The sequence below is a fragment of the Callionymus lyra genome, chromosome 4 (genome assembly GCF_982586985.1).
Source record: "Callionymus lyra chromosome 4, fCalLyr1.hap1.1, whole genome shotgun sequence".
In the NCBI taxonomy this organism is placed as follows: Eukaryota; Metazoa; Chordata; class Actinopteri; order Syngnathiformes; family Callionymidae; genus Callionymus; species Callionymus lyra.
Window position 1 is genome coordinate 32192185 of NC_141821.1, and position 23151 is coordinate 32215335.

Genomic DNA, 23151 nt, shown 5'->3' on the forward strand with positions numbered 1-23151 from the left:
TAAGCTATTAAGACAATTAGCAATTATTATTGTTTAACATTCACTAAGGTTTTAGTAAATATGTTGTTTTTTTTCAAATCTGTCTGTGAATTTAAACTTCTCGAAACTTCTTGCTGTGTTTTGTCTTCCTAAAAACCGCCTAATTATTACCAACTTCTGGGTCATTTGTTTTATGGCTCTTGTTTTAATGTTTTACTTGGCCTGTGTAAAAACCGCATGTCTGTATTCCTGACTAAACTACAGTTTATAAGATGGTCTTTACTTACCCTTTTAACGGTGTTACGGTTTCTACCAAAGAAGTTAGTCTGATTAACTAAGACCTACTGGCTTTAGCGCAAAGTGATACACATCTTAGCTTTACCGGTGTGTTAAAGCACCACATACCTGTGAACCGGTGGAAAATGTATCTTCTGTTGCTGTCTTTTGTTTCAGTTTGCAATGGTTCTGTGCAACAAATGAATGTATTTTGGAGAGAGAGGTACAATGTAGTATGTGTGCATGTAACTCAACTACAAGTTACTGGCCTGTACACTCCATAAACTTATTGATTTAGCTATGTTGCAGGTTCTGAACATTGACCGAAGTTGCTTTTGATTTCCCAGGTGATTCGCACAATATGTATGACCTTCTGCTGTTTTAGTTTGAATAAATTGAAATAATCCCATGTTAATAATATGGCTGTGCAAAGATAACGATAATTCCTTAATCTTTTTTTGACCTTTGCATAACATTGTATAAAATTAATCAATATTAATGTTCACATTATATAGCGATGTAATTGATCAACAGAAGCTGAATGCTTAAAGTAAAAAACACCTGATGAACAACCAAAATATATCTGCATTAAAAGATTTTCCTGATATTGATATACAGTTTGAAACTCAAAAAGAAAGAAGGCAACATGTAATTGAAGCTGTTAAATCACACTTTAAACTTGTGTACTTACTACTATAGCAGCAGAAGCATCCCTACATGGCTGCCATGAAAACCAAAACATGGCTTATAAGTTTGGTCTGACAAAAACTCTCTCAGAAATTAGTAAGGGTAAATTTCAACCGATCATCAAGGTTTTCGTAGAAATAACCAAAGCTATGTGGTCATCCATACTGGTCCTTTGCAGGCCATCATCTCTCCTAAATGATTTTAATTGATAGTATTGGACTTGACAGCAATCATGCTCTACTGTGTGTTCAAACGGTACAAATGAGGCTTCGTCTGCGGCCGTCCCATTTATAGAGTTGTGTGACGTGCTCCGCCGAAGAAGGTTTGCAGCTCGATCTGCTCTCTGCACCAGATCTCATCCATCATCCACGTGCGACTTCATACTCTAGGAAGGCGGAATATTGATGACGCAGGCAGAAAATAGCATTGGCCCTCCCCTCCCCTCGCAGTATCCCCTTCATCAGCCGTCATCCTATTAGAGATCCCTCCGAGGGAATGAGCTGTGAGATAAACGGGCTCTGGCTGTGAGAGGATCACTGGTAATGAGAGCTCTCACCATGTTCGGTCCCACTGTTGCCGGTGCAGGCGACATTTACTGCAAGTTTGGGATTAACCCATAATTTGCTTCTGTCCTGGAGTCATCTATGCTAGCTTTTTATGAGAGTGCTATTGTTTGTTAGCTGTTGTCCTTGTGAAGGCTTAGTTGTGGTGGGAAATATTTTTATGTATGTTTTCATGCGAATCGTGTTTTCTCAACATTTGCTTAGATTTCTGTTAATACGTTTATTGCAAATTGCTGAATGGAAAAAGGTTCCATGGTATCAACGTTTTACTGAAGGTGATTTATTGTATTTGAATTGAATCCTAAAAAAAAACAGAGTCACCTTCTAACACTTCTTAGTTTTAAAGAGCAGTCATCGCAAAACCTCAAGGAAAGGTTTAGAAAATACAAAAACCTTAAATCAATATATTTTGATTTCCTTAAATCATGGATTAACAGTTTCTTTGTCCCCATTTAAATGAAAAATAAACAGAGCCCAGTGTGATATTTATTAAATGGTTGAATATGCATTTCTTTATTTAATCGATAACCCTTGTATTATCTCGGGGTCAAGTTGACCTGAAGGCCTAAAAACAAATGTGCTTGATGAATCCCTTGTGTTGTCTCTGGATCAAGGTGACCCCCTCCATAAATAAATATGCAGTGGTGGCGGTCGTTCACTTTGACATAGAGATAACACAAGGGATACCACAAACCCATTTGTTTTTGGACCTTCGGGTCACCTTGACCTAGAGATAACACAAGGATTAAAAATAGAGAAAATGCAGATTGTACCTGTAATATATCTTAAGGAACAATAAAGAGATTCTAATGTAAGTTACCCTATACGTTTATTTAAAAAATTGTGTCCATATTGATGGAAGTGAAAGAAGAAAAATGAAGCTAACATTGTGTGCTGAAGATCAATTTGAAGAAAATGAAAGTGAGGCATGTCCTTGTCCTTTTCCTTCCTCGACTCAGCCATGGAGGCAGAGCACTGCCAGAACTCCCAGAGGAGACAACCGATGAGAGGGAAGGCGAAAGTGGTTGTGATGGAAGGGAATGAATGCAAGAGGGTGGAAAAGGTGACAATAAAGTGGGATTGTGGCCGGAAAGTTAATGTAGGATTGTCTGCATGATTTTAAGTGCACTTTGTAGAAGACATGGTTGTATCTCCTCAGAAATGCTGTAAAGCTGACTTTATACCGTAGATATGCACAGACAAGGTTGAGTAAGAGAGGACAAGAAAAGCTTGGGCTCACGCAGGGATCCTTCATGAAGCATGTGATTGCTTCAGATATTAAAGGCTACAGTGACTAACTCACAGCTCACTGCGGTTGCAGCCACAGTGATTTGTTACGTTCTAATATAATGATCACAACGTCACAGCTGCCTGCAGAGGTCATTGGTGGTCCCACGGAAAGCTACTCTGTCTGAATGAATCAATGAGGTCAGCGCACATTACGAGCGAGCGTTGTCCTTCGAGCGTTCAGGTAATGCTACAGCCTTAGAAATACTCATTGAACGTCTTTCCTGACTATGGTGACAGGCTAAATCTTAAGGATTTCATTCCATATTTTCCGACTTAATACTTTATAATACAAACCTGCTGGTTTTATTCTGATGCATTATGTTATTGTTGAAAATATCTGGCAATGAAGATTCAGTTTCTGGTTAAGTCATCTCGTCACTTGAGTTATGGCCAGAACACACCAATAGGAGCCAAACGTTTTCCCAGTATTTGGTTTTGGAACAACCACGGTTTTACCCTCCTCTCTCATCTGTTCTGTCCATTACAATAAGAGTTTTACTTCGGATAAATTTCAAGAGGTGATCGAATGATTTTTTTTTTTGTATAGCCACACTTTTAGGTCACAATAGTTGATGTAATGAAATGAAAAGTAGTTGTAAGGATGTATAGTTTCAGTGCAGACGCATGAAAGGAAAGTTAGTATCATAGATGCTGCTTTAAGTATCCTTGTATAGTCAGAGGCGGGTCACGTAGGCCAGTCAGTGTGATCTTGATCTTCTCATCCTCAGCATCTGTGTCCAGCCCCCCACGCTCCACATTCAACTTTTTCTCCCAGCATATGAGACCTTTGCATTTGATGGATTATGTAGTGAATGTTCTGATGCCAGATGCTCAGTCCAGCTTAAGTTTGTGTGTTTTACAAAGTCCAAGAAGAAGTGACCATCTCACTTTTCACTTGTTTAGGGTAACAACAAGTATTTAGGAAGATTTGCAAACTCAACCTTGCATATGAGGTGCCCGCAGCAACGCTGATCTGAACAGCACCCACAATGCTTTGCCGCCCAGCCAACCAATCACAGCTGTCGATCGCTTTTAAAATAGCAACAGACTCAGAAGTTAAATACATTATTGTAGAGACTAGTCTTAGTTACTTAATAGCGTAGTGTGGCGTCATGGTTTTGTTGGCACATTTTTTATAATCTCTAAACTGTATCTTAAACTGTATCTTATCACATTTTTGCTGATGACATCCAGCTCTACTGCTCTTTTTTTTCTCCAACTGAGCCCCAAAAGCTGAACAGCTTAGTCAATTGTTTGCTAGAAATCAAACAATGGCTGAGTGAAAACACTCTACAGCTAAATGTGGACAAAACTGAAACACTGGTTATTGCTCCTGATGATATGGTTCCAGGGTTGAGTCAGTACTTGGGTGACTTAGGTCAGTCTGTCAAACTGAGCCTGAGAAACCTGGGTGTTGTATTTGATAAAGACATGTCTCTTGTTCAACACTGCAGAAAACTGACCAGAATCTGTTTCCTTCAACTGAGAAAAATCTCTAAACTTAGGAAAATGTTGTCGGAACATGATCTGGAGCTTGTAATCCATGCGTTTGTTTCTTCTCGTCTGGACTATTGTTTATTTTGTAGTCTGTAAAACAGTTTGTTTTCATGTCTTAACAAGAAGGAGCTGTCTCGCCTGCAGTTGATTCAGAACTCTGCAGCGAGAATTCTAACCCGCTCAAGTAGAAGAACTCACATTTCTCCGATCCTTAAAACTCTTCACTGGCTTCCAGTTTCTTTCAGGATCAACTTTAAAATTCTGGTTCTTACTTTCAGATCTATTCATGGTCAGGCTCCTCCTTACATCAGTGATCTGATCCAGCCTTACACCCCAGCTCTGGCTCTGAGGTCTGTGGATCAGAATCTACTTATGGTTCCACGCACACGACTCAGGACCAGAGGAGAGAAATCTTTTCAGGCTGTTGCTCCTAAGCTTTGGAACGATCTTCCTCTCTCTTTGTGCTTGATGGAGTCTACTGACTCCTTTAAGAAACATCTTAAGACGTTTCTATTTGTTCAGGCTTTTCCTTGATTTTCTGGAACCTGTGTTGTTCTCAGTATTATCTTGATCTTTAAAGTGTATATACTTTTTTGATTATTGTTTTGTTTGTTTAAGCGCTTTGTGACCCTGGTCTGGAAAAGCGCTATATAAATAAATATTACTTACTTACTTACTTACTTAAAAATGCAGCTCCTTGTTTTCAAATGGAAATGCAAGGATAAGATTCTACAGGTGTTGAAACAAACATGTCTTTTATTAGTGACGTGCCTTATGTTATTATACTTTCACATTGAGGTACTCCGGTTAATCTCTGCGTCCAGAATATACATAATCACTTAATTTAACTTTGGGTTCTACTAATTGATCGTAACGAGCGAAACTGTCGCTGTCCTCCTGCAGCTTCTCCTTTCATGTTAAAAGTGTCGTTTAGCCAAAGAGGCCGAGCCGAGGGAGGGTCGTTGATCGCTATAATAAGTGCTGCTGATTAGCATGTCACTCTTTGATCTACAGCCACATCTCCTCGGGGTCACTTCTGCTCATAAAACAGCGAGAGTGTCCCTCCCACTGACTGACCCATGTGACCCCATGCAACCTCCTGACCGGCCAGTGGAGCATCTTGCGTCAGCAGCTGGGCTCTGAGGCTGCTGAGAACCATCCTTATGCTGCTCTTTACATTCAGGACAACTTTAATTAACAGTAGTTTCTCTCAAATGTGATTTTTTTCGCTTACGCTCAAGTTTTCCCTCCAGAATGGATTGTTTCTTCTGGACTTCTTAAGGGCAGCTATTCCGGTCACACGTTTGTTTAAAAGGTTCTTGGCCGGAATTACTTGACTTCTCTTGAAATTTCCTTGGAAATCAATGTTTTAAAGTTGTCCAAACTTACATTACTGATTAATTACAGCTAAAAAGTACTTGTTTGCATTAGTTGTTTTTGCTGAAACTGTTTAGTTCTGATAAATATTTGTTATTTTGAAAAAATGTACTATTTATTTTAAGACATTAAAAAATGCTCCTTGTTATCATTTGTAAAACTGAAAAAAAAAGTTATTGTAATAAAACTAAAATAATTGAATGTATAAAGGAAGAAATTCAACATACCACATATTTTATTGCTGCCCTTTATTGTCACTTTTTCCTCTTTTTACACAACACGAAATTGATTGGTTAGTTGTAATTGATCTTGTAATTTCTAATTTGGTTTTGTCTGTGCTTATTGTTAATATTGTATTAGCTTTTGTTAATATTGTGTTAAACCATTAGAATCCTGCTATTGCACAATCGAATTTGACTTTTGAATGGCTTAAAATGTTTTGTATGTTAAATCTATGTTTTATTTGTGCTCGTTTGGACAAATAAATTGATAGAACTTTTAAATTATGAAATAATAAAGTGACCAAATCACTGCAAATATCACCACAATAATGATCCACTGTTACTTCGACCAAAAGGAAATGGAAAAACAAAACAAATAAAGCAAATAAACCCTTCAATCATGCAATGCATGCTGGGACCCTTAGACATCTTTGGAGACACACACTCTAATAAAAAACTAAACCAAAATAAAGCCATTTTTTTCTAATTAATATGATAATTTCAGTGCGTATTGTCGGAGATAATTTGTTTGATAATTGAATAAAGAACATTAAAAGATAATAATAATGATAACTAAACATTTAATTACATATAATATTTTTTGGAGGCTTTGAGTTTGGAGCTTCAATGGAGAAGTAGATGATAGATATGATATCAGCATAAGAAAAGCCCCATTCTAAGAGAGGACAGGATTTTATTGTGATACCAGTGCACCTCTTCAACACCTGACATCAGAACCACTGAGACGTGTCTAACCTGTGGGCGGTCGCCTGTACCTTCACCTTTTATGAATATAAAATACTTCTGATAAAAGACCTGACCAAAGGAACACCAGGGAAAGTCCTTTGCGTGCATTCCCCAATTTTACTCTCAAAACTTGGGCTATAATTTTCAGGTCCGTTTAAAACATCTAGGTGCATCAGCTGTTCCTCTGAAGGCAAATCTCACTTCTATTTATATGGTTGAGCGGTCTCAACATTCTGCAGCAGCCATCATGAGCGTTGCTATCGGAAGAAGAGGGAGCAGGAAAGCTGCTGCCAGCGGGGCTGCAGGCTTGGGATGAGCATCTGCTGTTGCTCTAAACATGATCAAAAATACTTCACACTGGGCGTCATTCTTTGCATAGTCGCACGATATGGCAACCAACCTCTCTCTCTTCTGAAACCAATTCTAACGAAGGGTTCTTTGCTATACCTTCATGTGATGTTGTTCACATCGACTATTGTATACACATTTAATATTCTGCTATGGGATGCTGTCCTATACTGTCCTATACTGTATTTTCCAGTACCAAATTCAATCAACACTTCTCCTTATGACAACTAAGTGGGTTAATGTTTACTTTCAAATATATATTTGTATGATTTAAGTAAAATGAACCTTGAGTGAATGAACAACAAAACATTATATAAGCTGCACTAATACTATGGACATATATCAGTATCATCAGAATATTAAATGTTTTAATTTATCTTTTCAATTGTTAACATTTTCAATATATTCATTGAAATGTTTTTTTAAAGCACTACATTTAGTTTCAAACTATTGAATTCAATAATTCAATTGAAATTATTTTTATTGAATAAATGAATGTACTAATGTATATATATTCAAAAGTTGATATACGATTACATGACTTAGTAATAAACACCTAACATTGATGTTTTTTTTTTTTTTTTTAATCATTTAATTAATAAAATGCCTTTCTTTTACACAAAGTTTGATAATCTAATTCCAATCATCACAAAATAAATGTTCTAAATTCATTATTGTAACCTTTTAAATGCAATATAAACTATTAAACCAACATTTTTTATTGAATAATGTAAAGGTAATAATAATGTAAGGCTGCAAATAAAAATATATTGGAATCAGAATATTTATTTTTCAATTATTGGAATTTAATTATCAAACTCTATGTGTAAAATATATTCATATTTAAAAGTTTGAGCCAGCAACAGACTGGCATCCTGTCCAGGGTGTCCCCTCTCTCTCGCCTGAAGTAACTGGGATAGGCTGAAGGGAATTAATTAAATTAAATTATTAAAAAAAAAAAACAAGGAACAAGCTAAAACTTTTCACTATAAAAAATATTATTGTAATTATCTGCGCAATAAAAAAATCAAATTTAATATTCTGATGGCACTGATATACTTTCATGTAATACATTGAATTTATATTCATTTGTTTATGTTTTAAGTCTCAGAAGACATTGTTATGGACACATTTACCTGCAGTGGAGACACGTGAAGCAGATGGATTGACTTTGAGGGGGTAAAAAAAAGGGGAGTAACAGAAGGGGAGGAGGCGGAGGGAGCGGGAGGCGAGGAAGAGGAGAGAGTCAGTGAGGTACTGAAATAGCATAGTGGATCTTGGGAGACGGAGGTGGCTGGACATGGAATGACCGTCAGAGGGTCCTGAGAAAGAGCAGCTTCATCAGCAAGAGTGTGGGTCACAGCAGAAGGACATCAACTGCTTGTCTGAGGAGCACTGGCGGAGATGAGACGCATCACTGCTACCTGATTTATTTTTACGAGACACAGCATGCAGACTGGAGGAGATGGCTGAGAGGAGAGGAGACTTGTGTGGATGCCCTGCTGTCAGTGTGTGTCTTTAGCATCACAGTGAGCAGCAGAGCGAGCCGGAGCTGCACGAGGACCCGAGACTCCAGACCTGCTCACACACCCAGAGATGAGAGACACTAGTCTTTGCAGTCAGGGTGTAGCAAGAACCAGCTGTGCATGGAGACACAGTGTTGAATGTGCCACCAGCCGTAGGACCCGCGACGGCAGCTGCAGCAGCCAAGTGTCCACAGCAGCGCAGCGGTCAGGTGTAGTGGGGGGGCGGCGCCTCCGGACACTGAGTGACCAGCGTGGCTGATGAAGGCCACCTGGATCCGATTGCTGAAACGAGCGAAGGGCGGTCATGTGAAGAGCTCTGATGCCTGTGTAAGCAATCTGACCATGGGCAGGTTTTCTCTGTGCATGCTCTTGTGATTCACCTTTTATTGATGAAAATAGTGTTGACTCTCTCTGACCCAGTGAGACCAAGTTCCTGATCTTGACGTTCACTTCCCAAACACATCGTGACCACGATTGAACCATCACTGAAACTTCAGCAGTGTTTCATGTGAAATATAAGTAGCCTTGTGTGCGGATCAGCTGTGTCGTCCACGCCGGTGTTGTTATTGCAGGAGGTGTGCTCCTCCGTGTGTGATGGCTGGGTATTTCTAATCAGGCACGGAGTGAGGGAGCTATTTTTAACTCAGACAGCAGAGCGTACTGGTGCAGTGAGATGAATGAAAGCCCTTGTGTGGGCGCTGAGGTTGATGCCGAAGACAATACCTATGCCGTTGACAGTCGCTGCTCTTTCGACGCTTTCGCTGAAGATGTTAACAAGAGGTCCGGAGTGTCAACGGCGATGGGGTCGCCATGGGAACGGAGCAATAATTAAGCACTGTGACATTAAAAAAAGTTACTGTTTATGGTAACTTGTTTCTTAACCACCTTCTTAAGTTAATTCTATTTGTATGTGTTGGCATTTTTCTGACTTCTCATTTACAACATGTTTTCCTTTTCAACTTTTCTACAAACTTACTTTTAAAAATAATACAGAATGAATTGAGATTTCTTATGTTTAAAGTCAGACTTTGAAGGTATTCAGGCATCAAATGCAATCTTGACAGATTTGATGGATCACTGTCATAATGAGTGCAGATCCAAGTTTACAACAACATACCTCATGAAAACTGATCATTTATTATCTCCGATGTAAACATGACTGTCAGGCCTATTTGTATGGCTGAACGTGTCTGTATCAGCTGACATCAACAATACATCCAGACACCAAATCAATTCTGACATGAAGCCAACGGTCGACAAAGGGTTTGTTATGATTCCAACCATAAAATATGCTTGTTAGTGTTCAATGAATACTGTTTGTGCTTCTTTTTATCCATTAAGTGTCATTGGCAATATATGGTGGAAAAGTTCAGGGAGACACACCGGCATTGTTAAACAGTCCACGGATTCCTAAACATGTGTTTTAAGAATGAGTTTTGACACCGAATGTCTCCGTAGGGTTCGGCCGACTCCTACACCAGCCGTCCATCAGACTCCGATGTGTCCCTGGAGGAGGATAAAGAGGCAGTGCGCAAAGAGGCAGAGCGACAGGCTCAGGCCCAGCTCGACAAAGCAAAGGTACTTTTTAATGTTCATTTGTGTTTGTTCAGAAGATGTACGGTTGTTTCCTGATATCTCATTTACCACCGATGACAGTTTTTGGTTGACAAGTAGTGAGCAACTTTTTAAAAGCTGCAAATTCTACAGATTTTTTGAAAGCCAAATTAGAAAAGTATAGGGGAATTCACCTTGTAAAAAAGGGAAGATGTATACAAAATAAAAAATGTGTTTTACTCAAAGTGTACCAATTTTATAAAATTTACAGATTAATTGAAATGAATGTGAAGGACAAGATGAGATTGAAACAAATAAATAAGCAACTAAAATATGATGGAATAATAAAACAACGTGATTTGGTTTTAATTTATGAAGTAAAGTTTTTAAGACAGATTACTCTGAAAATAATCCCAACTCTTGGACGACTGGAGGGTGAGTAGAAAATGAGTGAAATTTGTATTTTGGGTGAACTATTACCTTAACTTTTGTTAAATTTAATCAATGCCGATGATCCTGATGGTTGACACTATAGTACTAGTTTATCTTATTTTATAAAATTCCTAATCACTGTCTTAGTTTACAGCATGAACTTAAAAAGTTAAGAGCTTTATTCATGTACGATCTAGTCCTTAATTTTCAAGGAGTTCACAAACATGTTTATTTGCATTAGGTCTGTCAGAGAGACTGATCTATTGAGATTCTATGTTTGGAATTATAAGGAATCTCAGAGGCCGGGGTGGCTGATGTGAGAGGTCAGAGACCTCACCAAGCCTAGTGTCAGGGTTTGCAGTTCTCCGTCTAAATGAAAATAAAAAACAAACGTTGAGCAAGAGCTGTGATGAGTTTGGATCCTGGAGTTTGCCCACCGTGTGTAGCAACACTGTGGTCCGTGCACAGTTGTGTGTGAAGGTGACTTTTGTCAGGTCCCTGTGCATCATAATCTTTATCTGAGTGTGTTAACTTGTGAGTCCCTCTTTATTTAGTGAATGCTTCCAGCAGGTCGTCCATTCTCGCCGATATTGTCTCATTCGTCAGCCTCGCATTTGCTCAAAGCAAAGATTCATTCAGTCTTAACCGTTGTGGTCCACTGCTGCCCTTTCCAGATGTACTTTCCTGATTGATAATCTGTGTTATAAATCAACCCCCGCTGACAAGATGGATTAGTGTTGAAAAATAGCCCACAGCGCTGTCTTGCCACCTGAGACTGGGTGAACAGCTTTGTGTTCTTTAGCATTTAGTTTTACAAGCTTTTACTGGAATACGACACCAAGTATGTTGTGTTTGTTTGGTCCGTGCTCTCGTGATCCAAAAGCTATAACTAGTTAAGTAAATCAAGGAAGACTTTAACAAGCATAACTTCACCTATTTCTTTCTTGCTTATCCGTAACTTGGATACAGATGTCACTGTTTTAATTATGAATTTGGTCTTTTTCTCATGCCTCTCCAACCAGACCTGAATCACTAGACCAGGATATATCTGACAAACTACAGAGTAGTGAGTTCAAATCCCTGGTCCAGACCCTTGCTGATCCTTTGCCACTTGGATATGAATGTGATCTATTTACCTTGACCAAGGAGGTCATGTGATCATCTGCGTTTGTTGTCGGTTCACAATTAACCCAAAACAAATAATCAGACTCGAATAAAGGTTTCAGGAAATGTTGATATTGAGTTTTGAAGTTTCTCTTTGAGTCAATATTGTGTGTGTCGTGTAAATGAGTTATTTTATCATTTTCCTACCTGATGTCACTTTCCACTCATCGCTACAAACAATCACATTCAATTAATCGATTTAAGTAATTTTAGATAATAACACTGGGTAAGAACAATATTGACACAGGTATACTTTCTCCAGAGTTATTTCTATACATTACACATGTTTCTATATCCGTAGACCATGAATTAAAGTAACTAAATAGCAGTCAACCTTAGATCCAACAATAGAGAAGCACTTTCTGCCAAAATGACCAAAGTTTTCTGTTTCTTTTTCGTCTCCTAAACTGTATCTATAGCATGTTAATAAATGTTCAAGATAAGGTCATACAATATTAACAGAATATAGACATATTCTATGCCTAATTTATACAAATTGTATGCAAGTGAAATAAGTGAAATATAACAAAACTATACCTGTTTAAAAAAGTAGTCTCTCATAAGATCAAATATAAAGTTTCCTTGTTCTGTTGGAAGAAGTTGCGATCACAAACCTCTAACACCCATGTAGAACTCTCAAGGTGAAGCAGTGTGGAGGAAGTAGATTTATAGCAGGAGGTCCAGAAGTGTCCTTCTAATGGAAAAGCTTTGGAATGTTAGACAGAGGATCAGCTGCAGGCAGCGAGAGCAGAAGTCCGTTCTGTCAGTGCGTCTCCAGGGACGACCCGGAGGACTCGTTCAATGAAATATTCATGGTGTGGTTGATATTGTGACAAGAGCTGGATACTGTTAATTGGCTGTAGATGTGATCGTGTCCCAGGGTGACTATTTATTTTATTTAGTCAGGTTTCCCTACTTTCAATTCTGCCTCTCTGTCTCTGACCTTTTCTCCTTCCTTCACTTTGACTTAATTTCACCTGTGATGATGAGGGTTGCTACATGACTTTTGATGCCATGTTACTCACATAGTGTTGTCTTGAAACTCTGAATATACAGTTTTTTAAAGTCTGTCTGTATGTAGACTACTTGAATAAATACAGCAGCAATGTCATCTAATGGATCTGGGATATGACTGCAGTCATGTGACTTAAGCCATGTAACTGACAAGGACACCTTGTCCTATAGTGCTGGAAACACCAGAACAAATGATATTGTCAATGGAGCGCACACACACACACACACACACACACACACACACACACACACACACACACACACACATACACATACACATACACATACGCATACGTGCTTATACTAGTTTTTCTTATTGTTCCTGTTTTATTGGTCATTAACGATTCGGAAGAACCCACCAAACAGATTATTCAATATAATTTAGTAAATTACCAAAAGAAAAACAACATATATGATGAATTACTAAAGTATATAATTTTGCTAACTTACATTAAAAAAGATCAAACTTGAAATGTAAATATAATCAGATACAATAATAGTAAAAAAGAGCACTTGATTGTAGATAACAACAAAGTCACATTTAAGTAGTCATTTTTACGTAGTCACATTTACGTAGTCATTTTTACGTAGACTCATTTATATAGTCACATTTACACAGTCACATGCACGTAGTAATGTTTACTTAGTCACATTTACATAATAACGTTTAAGTAGTCACATTTACATATGTTTACATAGTAACGTTTACGTAGTCACATTTACACACGTTTGCATAGTAATGTTTACGTAGTCACATTTAAGTAGTAACGTTTACATAGTCACATTTACATAGTAATGTTTACGTAGTCACATTTAAGTAGTAACGTTTACATAGTCACATTTACATAGTAATGTTTACGTAGTCACATTTAAGTAGTAACGTTTACATAGTCACATTTACATAGTAATGTTTACGTAGTCACATTTAAGTAGTAACGTTTACATAGTCACATTTACATAGTAATGTTTACGTGTTCACATTTAAGTAGTAACGTTTACATAGTCACATTTACATAGTAATGTTTACGTGTTCACATTTACGTAGTCACGTTTAAGTAGTTATGTTTACTTAGTCGCGTTAACTATTCACGCAGTCATGTTAACATAGTCACTTTAAAGTCACATTTATGTTGTCACATTCACGTAGTCACATTTATGTAGTCATGTTTAGGAAGTTATGTTTACAAAGTCACGTTTACTATTCAGGCATTCTTGTTTACATAGTCACGTTTACGTAGTCACGCAGTCATGTGTACATAGTGACATTTACCTAGTCATTAACGTAGTCATTAACGTAGTCATTAACGTAGTCATTATTGTCGTCACGTCTACGTAGTCATGTTTACATAGTCATGTAGTCATGTTTACATAGTCAAGTTTACGTTGTCACCTTTATATAGTCATGTTTACGTAGTCATGTTTACATAGTCACATTTACGTAGTCACGTTTAAGTAGTTATGTTTACTTAGTCGCGTTAACTATTCACGCAGTCATGTTTACATAGTCACTTTAAAGTCACATTTATGTTGTCACATTCACTTAGTCACATTTATGTAGTCATGTTTAGGAAGTTATGTTTACAAAGTCATGTTTACTATTCAGGCAGTCTTGTTTACATAGTCACGTTTACGTAGTCACGCAGTCATGTGTACATAGTGACATTAACCTAGTCATTAACGTAGTCATTAACGTAGTCATTAACGTAGTCATTAACGTAGTCATTATTGTCGTCACGTCTACGTAGTCATGTTTACATAGTCATGTAGTCATGTTTACATAGTCAAGTTTACGTTGTCACCTTTATATAGTCATGTTTACGTAGTCATGTTTACATAGTCACGTTTACTTAGTCGCATTTACTTAGTCACATTTACGTAGTCACGTTTAAGTAGTCACGTTAATTAGTCAGGCTTACGTATTCACGTTTACGTAGTCACGTTTCCGTAGTCACATTTACGTAGTCACGTTTACGTAGTCATGTTTACATTGTCACGTTTACATAATCACGTTTACAAAGTCACTTTTAGCTAGTCATGTTTACGTAGTCACGTAGTCATATTTACATCGTCATTTTTAAGTAGTCACGCTACGTATTCTCTTTACTTAGTCACTTTTACGTAGTCACGTTGTCATGTTTACATAGTCACGTTTACATAGTCACGTTTACATAATCACGTTTACATAATCACGTTTACATAGTCACGCTTACATAATCACGTTTACATAGTCACGTTTACATAGTCACGTTTACAAAGTCACGTTTACAATGTCACGTTTATGTAGTCACCTTTACGTAGTCACGTTTACGTTCAAGTTTTCATTTATAATTTACTTCAATTAATATTTATATATAATAGTTACTAATGTTATTACAAGAGTGTTGTTCTAAAATGCAGTTTTCCCTGCACAACAGGAGATAAGATTTATTTTTTTACCCGCATGTGATGATTTATTGAATTGGATTAATTGAACAACTTTACCTTCTTCATCAAGTTGAATATGAGCATTTGATTCAGATCACCCACTTCTTTCTGCACTGAAACAAAAGTGCAAAAAAACAGAGTTGAATGTATTTTAGGATTTTGGCTGCCTCCATTAAAGCCGAAATGCGCAAGCTCTCATCTCCTGGGTTCACTTTGGCTTTGGAACCATCGAGTCCTGCTTGACTTCTCTCTTTAATCTTCCTGTCAGAATAATCTCTGATGGGATGTCTCCCTGCCGCAAGCCTGTGTGTGCTGTTCATGTGTGTGCATTTGGCTCTGCGTCCACTGTTGTGTCACCATCAAAGTGAATGTGCGACGGTAAAGACCACATCCATGTTTCCACTGGTTCCTGCCATCACCTCCGGACAGCCTCCAAGTGTGTGTCCAAAAGTATTTCTGAAGTTATTATTCAAGTGCTGTGAGTGAATGTGAGTTCAATCCAGAGTTTTTTCTGCCAACATATGGTTTTGTTGAGAACTTAACCTTTCTAAAGCCTGGTTTAATCAACTTTTATAAAAAATGTAATGAGCCTCTGAGGGCACAAATATGAAAATATCTGGGTTTTTGTGTGACAAACAAAATTGAAATATAATCAAATCTTGTCCTTTACTTCTCCTACATTTGGCACACAAAAATGAACGTCGAAATTATGATTTTAGATTAAATTTAAATTTACTTTCCATCTATACTTTTTCTAAACAATTTTTTTGACATTACATAACAGTGTAACAGCAAGTCAGAGACCGATCACAGTCCTTTATCCTAAATTGGACTTTGTAGTTTGTAGACACAGCTTTTTTGGACATTAGTCAGTCGGCTCACTTTTACTTAGAGTAAGGCTCAATGGCGAACTTTCTCGTGGATTATGATTATGAGTTTATGCTTAGAGGCAGAAATGCAAGTTGAACTTTGACCTTAAGTGGAGATCCTAACCTTTAGACCTGCCCTCATGGTTTTATCTTACCTTACTGTGCAATTATATTATGAGGCACATATCGAAATATAAATGTTTTCTACCTATTTGTGTGAGCTCAACTCTCAGTACTTTTACATGATTTTCTATGAATGTGTTGTAACTGTGCTTTTTGTATCTTTTCATCATTTCAGAACAAAAAAACGACTTGTTTTGCATTAGAGCTGCAAATCAATAATGGAAAAAGTAAACAATCAATTGCTTTTTTTGGATTATTGTTGCTAGGAAGTATTATATTCCACTGGAGCGAGGCATCTCAATTCAGTCCAGCCTCACCTGAGCTGTAGAGAATGCTAATATGGCGACCCGTACAGAAGCTGTGCGCTTCCAAAGTTTGGTAGCATTTCACTTTGGACATGTTTAATGTAATGATTAATTGAAGTTTGCAAAACAGACTTTGCTTATCATGGCAGCACGTCTGTGAGTATGACTGTAAATGTATGTGACGAACACAAAGGCAGTCAGCAAAGGTTCCATAAGCACTGAATGAACGTAAACTCATCAGCTGTTCTCATTCTGTGAATGGAGCAGCAGAGACATTCAAGAGACTTGCATTGATTCAACTGTACTTGAGTTTGATTTATGAATGTTTGTTCTGCTCGAGTGCATCACAGTAATCATGACGTGTCAGCAGAAGTGCAACAAACCAACATATTGCTGGGTCGAGGATACTTGTCTCAACAACACCTTCTCCCTCAGTTGAATGACAGTTTTCAATCTTTTGTGTTCGTTGGCAGACAAAACCTGTTGCGTTTGCAGTTCGCACTAACGTCAACTACAGTCCCTGTCATGAAGATGATGTCCCAGTCCCAGGCATGGCCATCTCCTTCGATGCTAAAGACTTCCTTCACGTCAAAGAGGTGAGTGGTCACACGTGTGACATGTGGCGTCACACGAAAAGATGAACAACGTGTCTCCCGCAGAAATTCAACAATGACTGGTGGATAGGTCGCCTGGTGAAGGAAGGCTGTGAAATTGGTTTCATTCCCAGTCCAGTTAAGCTTGAAAACACTCGAATCCTCCAAGAGCAGAGAGCCAAGCAGGGAAAGTTCCACTCCAGGTAAACAATCTCAGAGGCATGACGCTGCACGAAGCCAGAAACTCAAGGGACCATGAAACCATTTCCCTCTGAACTGAATTGGTTTCTCAACTTCGTAGACTTTGTTTGGGCCCAGAAATTTGACATTTACACATACATTAATAATAAGAGAACCCGTCTGTGGAGAATTCTGTCTTTGGCCTCCTTTCTATTGTAGCTCAATTAATAACTATCAAAGTTGATTTTGTTTTCCTTGACTTACTTCGTTTGTATTTACACACTATTCAATTAAAGTACCTGCAGTGTACACAAACAATCACAACTCATGGTCAAACAGATTTAACACTCGCTTGCTCTGGTTTCCTCCCACGTTTCAAGAGCTTTATTGGTGACTCTCAATATAGTTTTAGCCTTTCACCCTTTTTTTAACGGCTGCGCGTGTAAAGAAAGTTGAGTAAAATGAAAGATACAAACCTAAACTCATTTCTAGCATGCTAGAGCTGAATATTTAAGAAATTAATGTGTTAATTAAATGTTTTTTGATGATTCATCTTTAAATGAGTCGGCTCTGGTCAAGCAAAGGGATTTTAACTTGGATCATCAGACACATTTTTTAAGCTTTAATCAATAGTAGAGACCCTTGCTGTGTATTGTTTTCAAGGAGAATAAAAACCAGCACACAAAAAAAACTTTACTGTTTTATTAACCTGCTTGTTATAAAATAAGTATTAAAAAAGGCTTTTAATATATGAAATGACACATTCCACTTTTTCTAGTGTGGCTTTAAATTAATTTCCACATGCTTTAAAATATGTTTTAGGATTTTTGGATACATTATTAAGTTAAAAATAGAATGTTATATTGTGTAGTGGACCCCATATTGGAGGCCGTGTGTGGCCCACATACCTAATAGCAGGATTCTTCAAATTGAAGGAATCTATATTTTTAAAGTTTGCATGTTTATTATTCATCTGTGTGGAAGCATGTGAGAGTGAGTCTGTGTATGTGTGTGTTGATAGAAATATGCTTGTATATAAAATGGGCTGCACTGTGAGTGTATGAATTAAGTGTGCATCTCTGTAGACGTTAGTATGTGATTGTTGTTCTTACTAAAAGGTTGTGATAAGATTTAGTTAACAAGTGTCTATATCTGTTTTATTATCAGTGTCTTTCACTGGTTTTCAGAAGTATATGTTAGAACTCACAATAGTCTTTCACGTTTGATGTTAGTGGACTTGGTAGATATTCATCTTTATTTCCAGTAAATTGGGAGCAATCTCATCCTCCAGTCTCGGTGAAGTTGTTCCTAATTCTCGGAAATCTACTCCTCCTTCATCTGGTGAGTCTGTTCTTGATTTATCTCTCTGTCGAGTCCATATTGTCAGTGTCTGGTGAGATTCTTGTGTGCTAGCATCATGACTGTGTACCTTCTCTGTTAACGTGTGTCATGTCTGTGTGCGTAGCAGTTGACATAGATGCCACAGGCTTAGACCCCGAGGACAGTGAACCCCCCGTCAACGTGCGCTCCCCTAAATCCAGTCCAAACACTGTCATGTCACCCCTAGCAAAAGAGAAGCGAATGCCCTTCTTTAAGAAGGTAAACGTTGTGGCACTGACGTAACTCTCCGTCCGTACGGCTCTGACTTTACACCTTCGCCCAGCATCGACCGGCCCTGCTGACCACCTGTGCTTCCTCTCCTCCTCACACACTCGCATGTCTGTTCTTAACCTCTCTCTCTCCTCTTCCGTCTTGCTAGCTAAACAGAAGCAGAAGTCGGTAAGTTCAAGTGCAGAAGCACATCAGCATCTTCAACTGTGCTGTCCCGCCTCTTCTCACCTGTTCTCACCTGCTCCCGCCTGCCTGTCCTGAAGTGTCTCGTCTTTTACTTCTCCCTCTCATCACCTTCTGTCTCTTCGTCATCATCAGATCGTGAGCTTAATGTTTGCGTAAATATATTATTCTGACATGAGTCACTTGGCTTACGGTTTAAACAAGTGATCAATAAACTTTATAATTGAAATCAATGGCAATGTAAACTGCGGTCCGTGGGCTAAACATGGCTCTCTGACTGTTTGTATGCGGCCCTCATTGGGTTAGGGTAAAACAGTCAAACTGATCATTTAGACTTTTTCTAACAGCTAACTAAAAAGTTAGTTTTATACTTAATATGTTTTTTCCATCCTTTCATTTGTATTTGTTTCTCAAAGATTTCCAAGAAAATACATTTATAAACGTAATTGATATGTGAAAAAAAATTATGTATTTCATTTACATTTATACTAATTATTAATTGTGATTAAATGTATGTAAAATACAACTATTTATGTTTATTTAAAAAATTTGATAGGTCATGTCTCTTGTATGTTAACAACAATGAGTCATCACAGTCGTTAAGCATTTTCTCAAATTCAAAGTAAACTGAATATAATTTTATGTTCATTCTCATAGTTTAATTTACACTTTTTTCCCTCTTCCCTTACATTTCCTCTTCCTTTCACTGTGGACCATGAAATAGAAACAATAGTTTACAGAAGGTGAATAATTGAACCTCTGAATGAAGTGTGTTTACGCTCTAAAGTGTTATTTCATGGTCCACAATGTCCAAAACTGTCTTCGTCTCTTCAGAGAGGTTTGTGTGTGTTTACTTTACGTTTTGTTCCCCCCTCTGAAGACGGAACACATTCCTCCGTACGATGTTGTGCCTTCCATGCGGCCTGTGGTTCTGGTCGGACCGTCACTGAAGGGCTACGAGGTGAGCCGCACTCCCTACACCCGTCGAGATGTTGGCTCTTACCGTCTGCTTGTTGTCTGCAGGTGACCGACATGATGCAAAAAGCTCTGTTTGACTTCCTGAAACACAGATTCGAGGGCAGGTAAGCGCCGTGGTTCTGCTTCCTGCTGCACCGTCACAGACTGTTATTCATTGTCCTTCGCGAGAAGCTAGTTTATTTAGCCTGCAGATGTGCGCCGTCGCTTTAAATAGTTCTTCTTCATGTCCTTAATAGGCCATAGTGGACTGTAGAGCGGAGCAGGACGCTCCTCACTCAGAGATGAGTGCGTCCACCACTCCCCTCCTCAGCAGAGCAGCATGAACTCACACTTGAGTACAATAAACATTTGTCCTCGTCCTTCATCTCTCCTTCGCCAACCTCTCAATTCAAATAAAATAGACGTTTTAATTCATCTCAAACTGTATATAGCTCAGGGTTGATGTGAGGCTGTGATTTTAAAAATCACCAAATGTGCATTAAGTTGTGTATAAGTTTTATTTTCCCATCCCTCCAGAATATCCATCACTCGAGTCACTGCAGACATCTCTCTCGCCAAACGCTCCGTCCTCAACAATCCCAGCAAGCACGCCATCATCGAGCGCTCCAACACCCGCTCCAACCTGGGTAGGTCGGAATTGAGCATCTGGTGTTCTGATCCATAATTCCCTCAACGTGGCGTGGAGGAGGAAGGAAGCCATTAAATACATTCTCCACAGCAGTGGTAATGATTCCCGGAGCGGCCTTGGCTCGCCTGTCGCTAGTCAGGGTGAAAGTCAAAATGCTTGATAAGAAGTTTCAGATCGACCCTGATTTGAACGTCTGTCCATGTGATTAGAAAGAAACTGGTTCCAGACTGATTGAGAGGCCAGAAGGTTATTTTTGGGTGAAACAATGAGGTCAGACGGACGTTCTTACCCTGAAGGAAAATACTTATAATAGCAGGCCGAGCTGATGACCTGCTGATGATGAAATCAAATTTATACTGTTATTTACTGTACAACTCAAAGTACGTGTTTATCTTCAAGACCATTTGTTGCTCATGACAACTAATATGAGAAGTTGTAGCTGAAGTTTGATGATTTTTGGTTGTTTAAATTTTGGCTTACAAAACATCCTGTCTTTTCAGTGAAGGTTCTAGGGATGATTCTGCCATCGCTGAAAATCCAAATGCATTCAATCAAATTTAAAGCATATTTAATATGAAATAAAGATGATTTCCTATAATCTACTCGAACACCCTCTCTTCTCATATCTAATGTGATTCGTTTGGCATTATATTATGGGGTGGAGCTGAGGTGAGTTGCAACAACATCATGCGTGTGCACCTTGACTCCAACTTTTAGGTCATTTCACGTAAACGGATGAACTCCCGGGATTATAGATTTTCTTTTTCCAGAGGCTTCATTAAATTCTCCTGATTTGTTCTAATCTGATTTGTGAACTCTTCAAATTGTCTGTAACCTTTTTCTTTTGGATTTAGAGTTGAGTCGCAAAGATGTTTTAGAGGAGATGACAGGACACTATCATCCTAAAAGCTGCTGACACGTGCTTTTCTTTTTGGCCTCAGCCGAAGTCCAGAGTGAGATCGAGCGGATATTCGAACTGGCGCGGACGTTACAACTGGTGGTTCTGGACGCTGATACCATCAACCACCCGTCGCAGCTGGGAAAGACGTCCCTCGCCCCGATTGTCGTCTACGTCAAGATCACGTCGCCAAAGGTTCGGTCGAGTTGAGATGAACCATCTGGTTTCATCAGAATTACATAAACATCAACATTTTGGTCACTGATAACTGAGCTCTATCATCCAAACACATTCTTTTTTTAACAGGGATAATGGTGATTTTTAACTCGAAAGATGCATAAATAATACGTTTCTAAAAGTATTAATACTTTTGAAGAATTATAAACAGATGTGTTTTTATTGAATACATTATTTTTCTTTAACATTGAATAAGAAAAACAAGTATTTAATTTATGCTTGAATATGTTGTAGGTTTATTTTAGCTGTTATGAAACTGTGGCCAGAACTGAAGCCACACTAGTGCTTGTATAATGAAGACATGTGTCCGACAGGAGCACAAAGAACATAATGTTCTGTAAATAGTGTTTGATGAAGTGAGAAAATCTCTTTGGTGTTGATGTTGGACGTGAACACACAAGTGTGATAGGAGTTTCCCTCTCTGTGGCCTTCAGGTGCTGCAGAGACTTATCAAGTCCAGAGGAAAATCTCAGGCCAAACACCTGAATGTCCAGATGGTGGCAGCAGACAAGCTGGCTCAGTGCACCCCCGTAAGTCTCCTCATCCAGTTTGTATTTAGTATCACTTCTACGCTTCATGATAATGTAATCCCATGTTTTGCTTCTGAAAGGTTGGTTAGAAGTTCCAGGCTTGTTTTCTGGTCAAATGTTCTCTGACACATGTTGCTGTTGAACATTCCTCAGGAGATGTTTGACATCATTCTGGATGAAAACCAGCTGGAGGACGCCTGTGAGCATATGGCCGACTACCTGGAGGCCTACTGGAAGAGCACCCACCCCACGAGCTGCAACCCCCCCAACCCACTACCAGCCAAGCTGCCCACAGCTGCACTGCCGTCCAGTCCGACCCTGGCCTCTGGAACACAGGTGAACCAGTTCAAACACCTCGACTTATTTTTACAAACTTTACATTATTCTGGTGTCAACTGCTGACAGTGTGATGTTATTGTGATTGACACGCTGTAACAGAGCAAAAATACATTTAAAAAAGGGAATTTAATTTAGCTTCACTAGCTTTTTCGTTATGCTTTAGCTACACTGTTACGTAAACATTTGTGTTAACACTTAAGCGATGCTAGAAATTACTTCATGCTAGAACTTTAGCCACACTAGCACTTACTATTGTAAGCACTTAAGCTACACAAACACATGTTCTATGTTAGCATATAAGCTAGAGTGGTGCTCAGCTGTATGTTAAAACTGGCAATTTCTTTAACTAACACTTAACCTACACTGGTACCCACTTTGTGTTAGCATTATAGCGACATTCCTACTTGTTTTAAGTTAGCACTTAAGCTAATTCAGCACTTACCTTTATGTTATCACTAAAACTACTTTCGCACTCAATTTATGTTTATAATTTAACTACTTTAGCGCTCACTTCATGTTGGCACCTTAGCTACATTAGTGCGCATGTTATTTTTGCACTTTAACTACACTTGCACTGC

General features: G+C 38.4%; 1 protein-coding gene across 8 annotated transcripts in view; it reads left to right on the forward strand.

Moving 5' to 3' along the window:
• The window catches only part of cacnb2a (calcium channel, voltage-dependent, beta 2a), a 48390-nt gene that overhangs the window by 22303 nt on the left and 2936 nt on the right, over nucleotides 1–23151 (forward strand). For 5 of the 8 annotated variants that reach the window (XM_087789839.1, XM_087789844.1, XM_087789846.1 and 2 more), the window contains 11 exons: nucleotides 9970–10089; nucleotides 16870–16992; nucleotides 17056–17192; nucleotides 18434–18510; nucleotides 18635–18768; nucleotides 19844–19924; nucleotides 19987–20045; nucleotides 20458–20567; nucleotides 21511–21662; nucleotides 22139–22234; nucleotides 22388–22570. In XM_087789839.1, the coding sequence (XP_087645965.1) occupies nucleotides 9970–10089; nucleotides 16870–16992; nucleotides 17056–17192; nucleotides 18434–18510; nucleotides 18635–18768; nucleotides 19844–19924; nucleotides 19987–20045; nucleotides 20458–20567; nucleotides 21511–21662; nucleotides 22139–22234; nucleotides 22388–22570 (1272 nt within the window). Of the gene's footprint in view, nucleotides 1–8501; nucleotides 8839–9969; nucleotides 10090–16869; nucleotides 16993–17055; nucleotides 17193–18433; nucleotides 18511–18634; nucleotides 18769–18928; nucleotides 18949–19843; nucleotides 19925–19986; nucleotides 20046–20457; nucleotides 20568–21510; nucleotides 21663–22138; nucleotides 22235–22387; nucleotides 22571–23151 lie in introns of those variants that run through there. The other 3 variants (XM_087789847.1, XM_087789840.1, XM_087789841.1) reach the window with 3 other exon arrangements.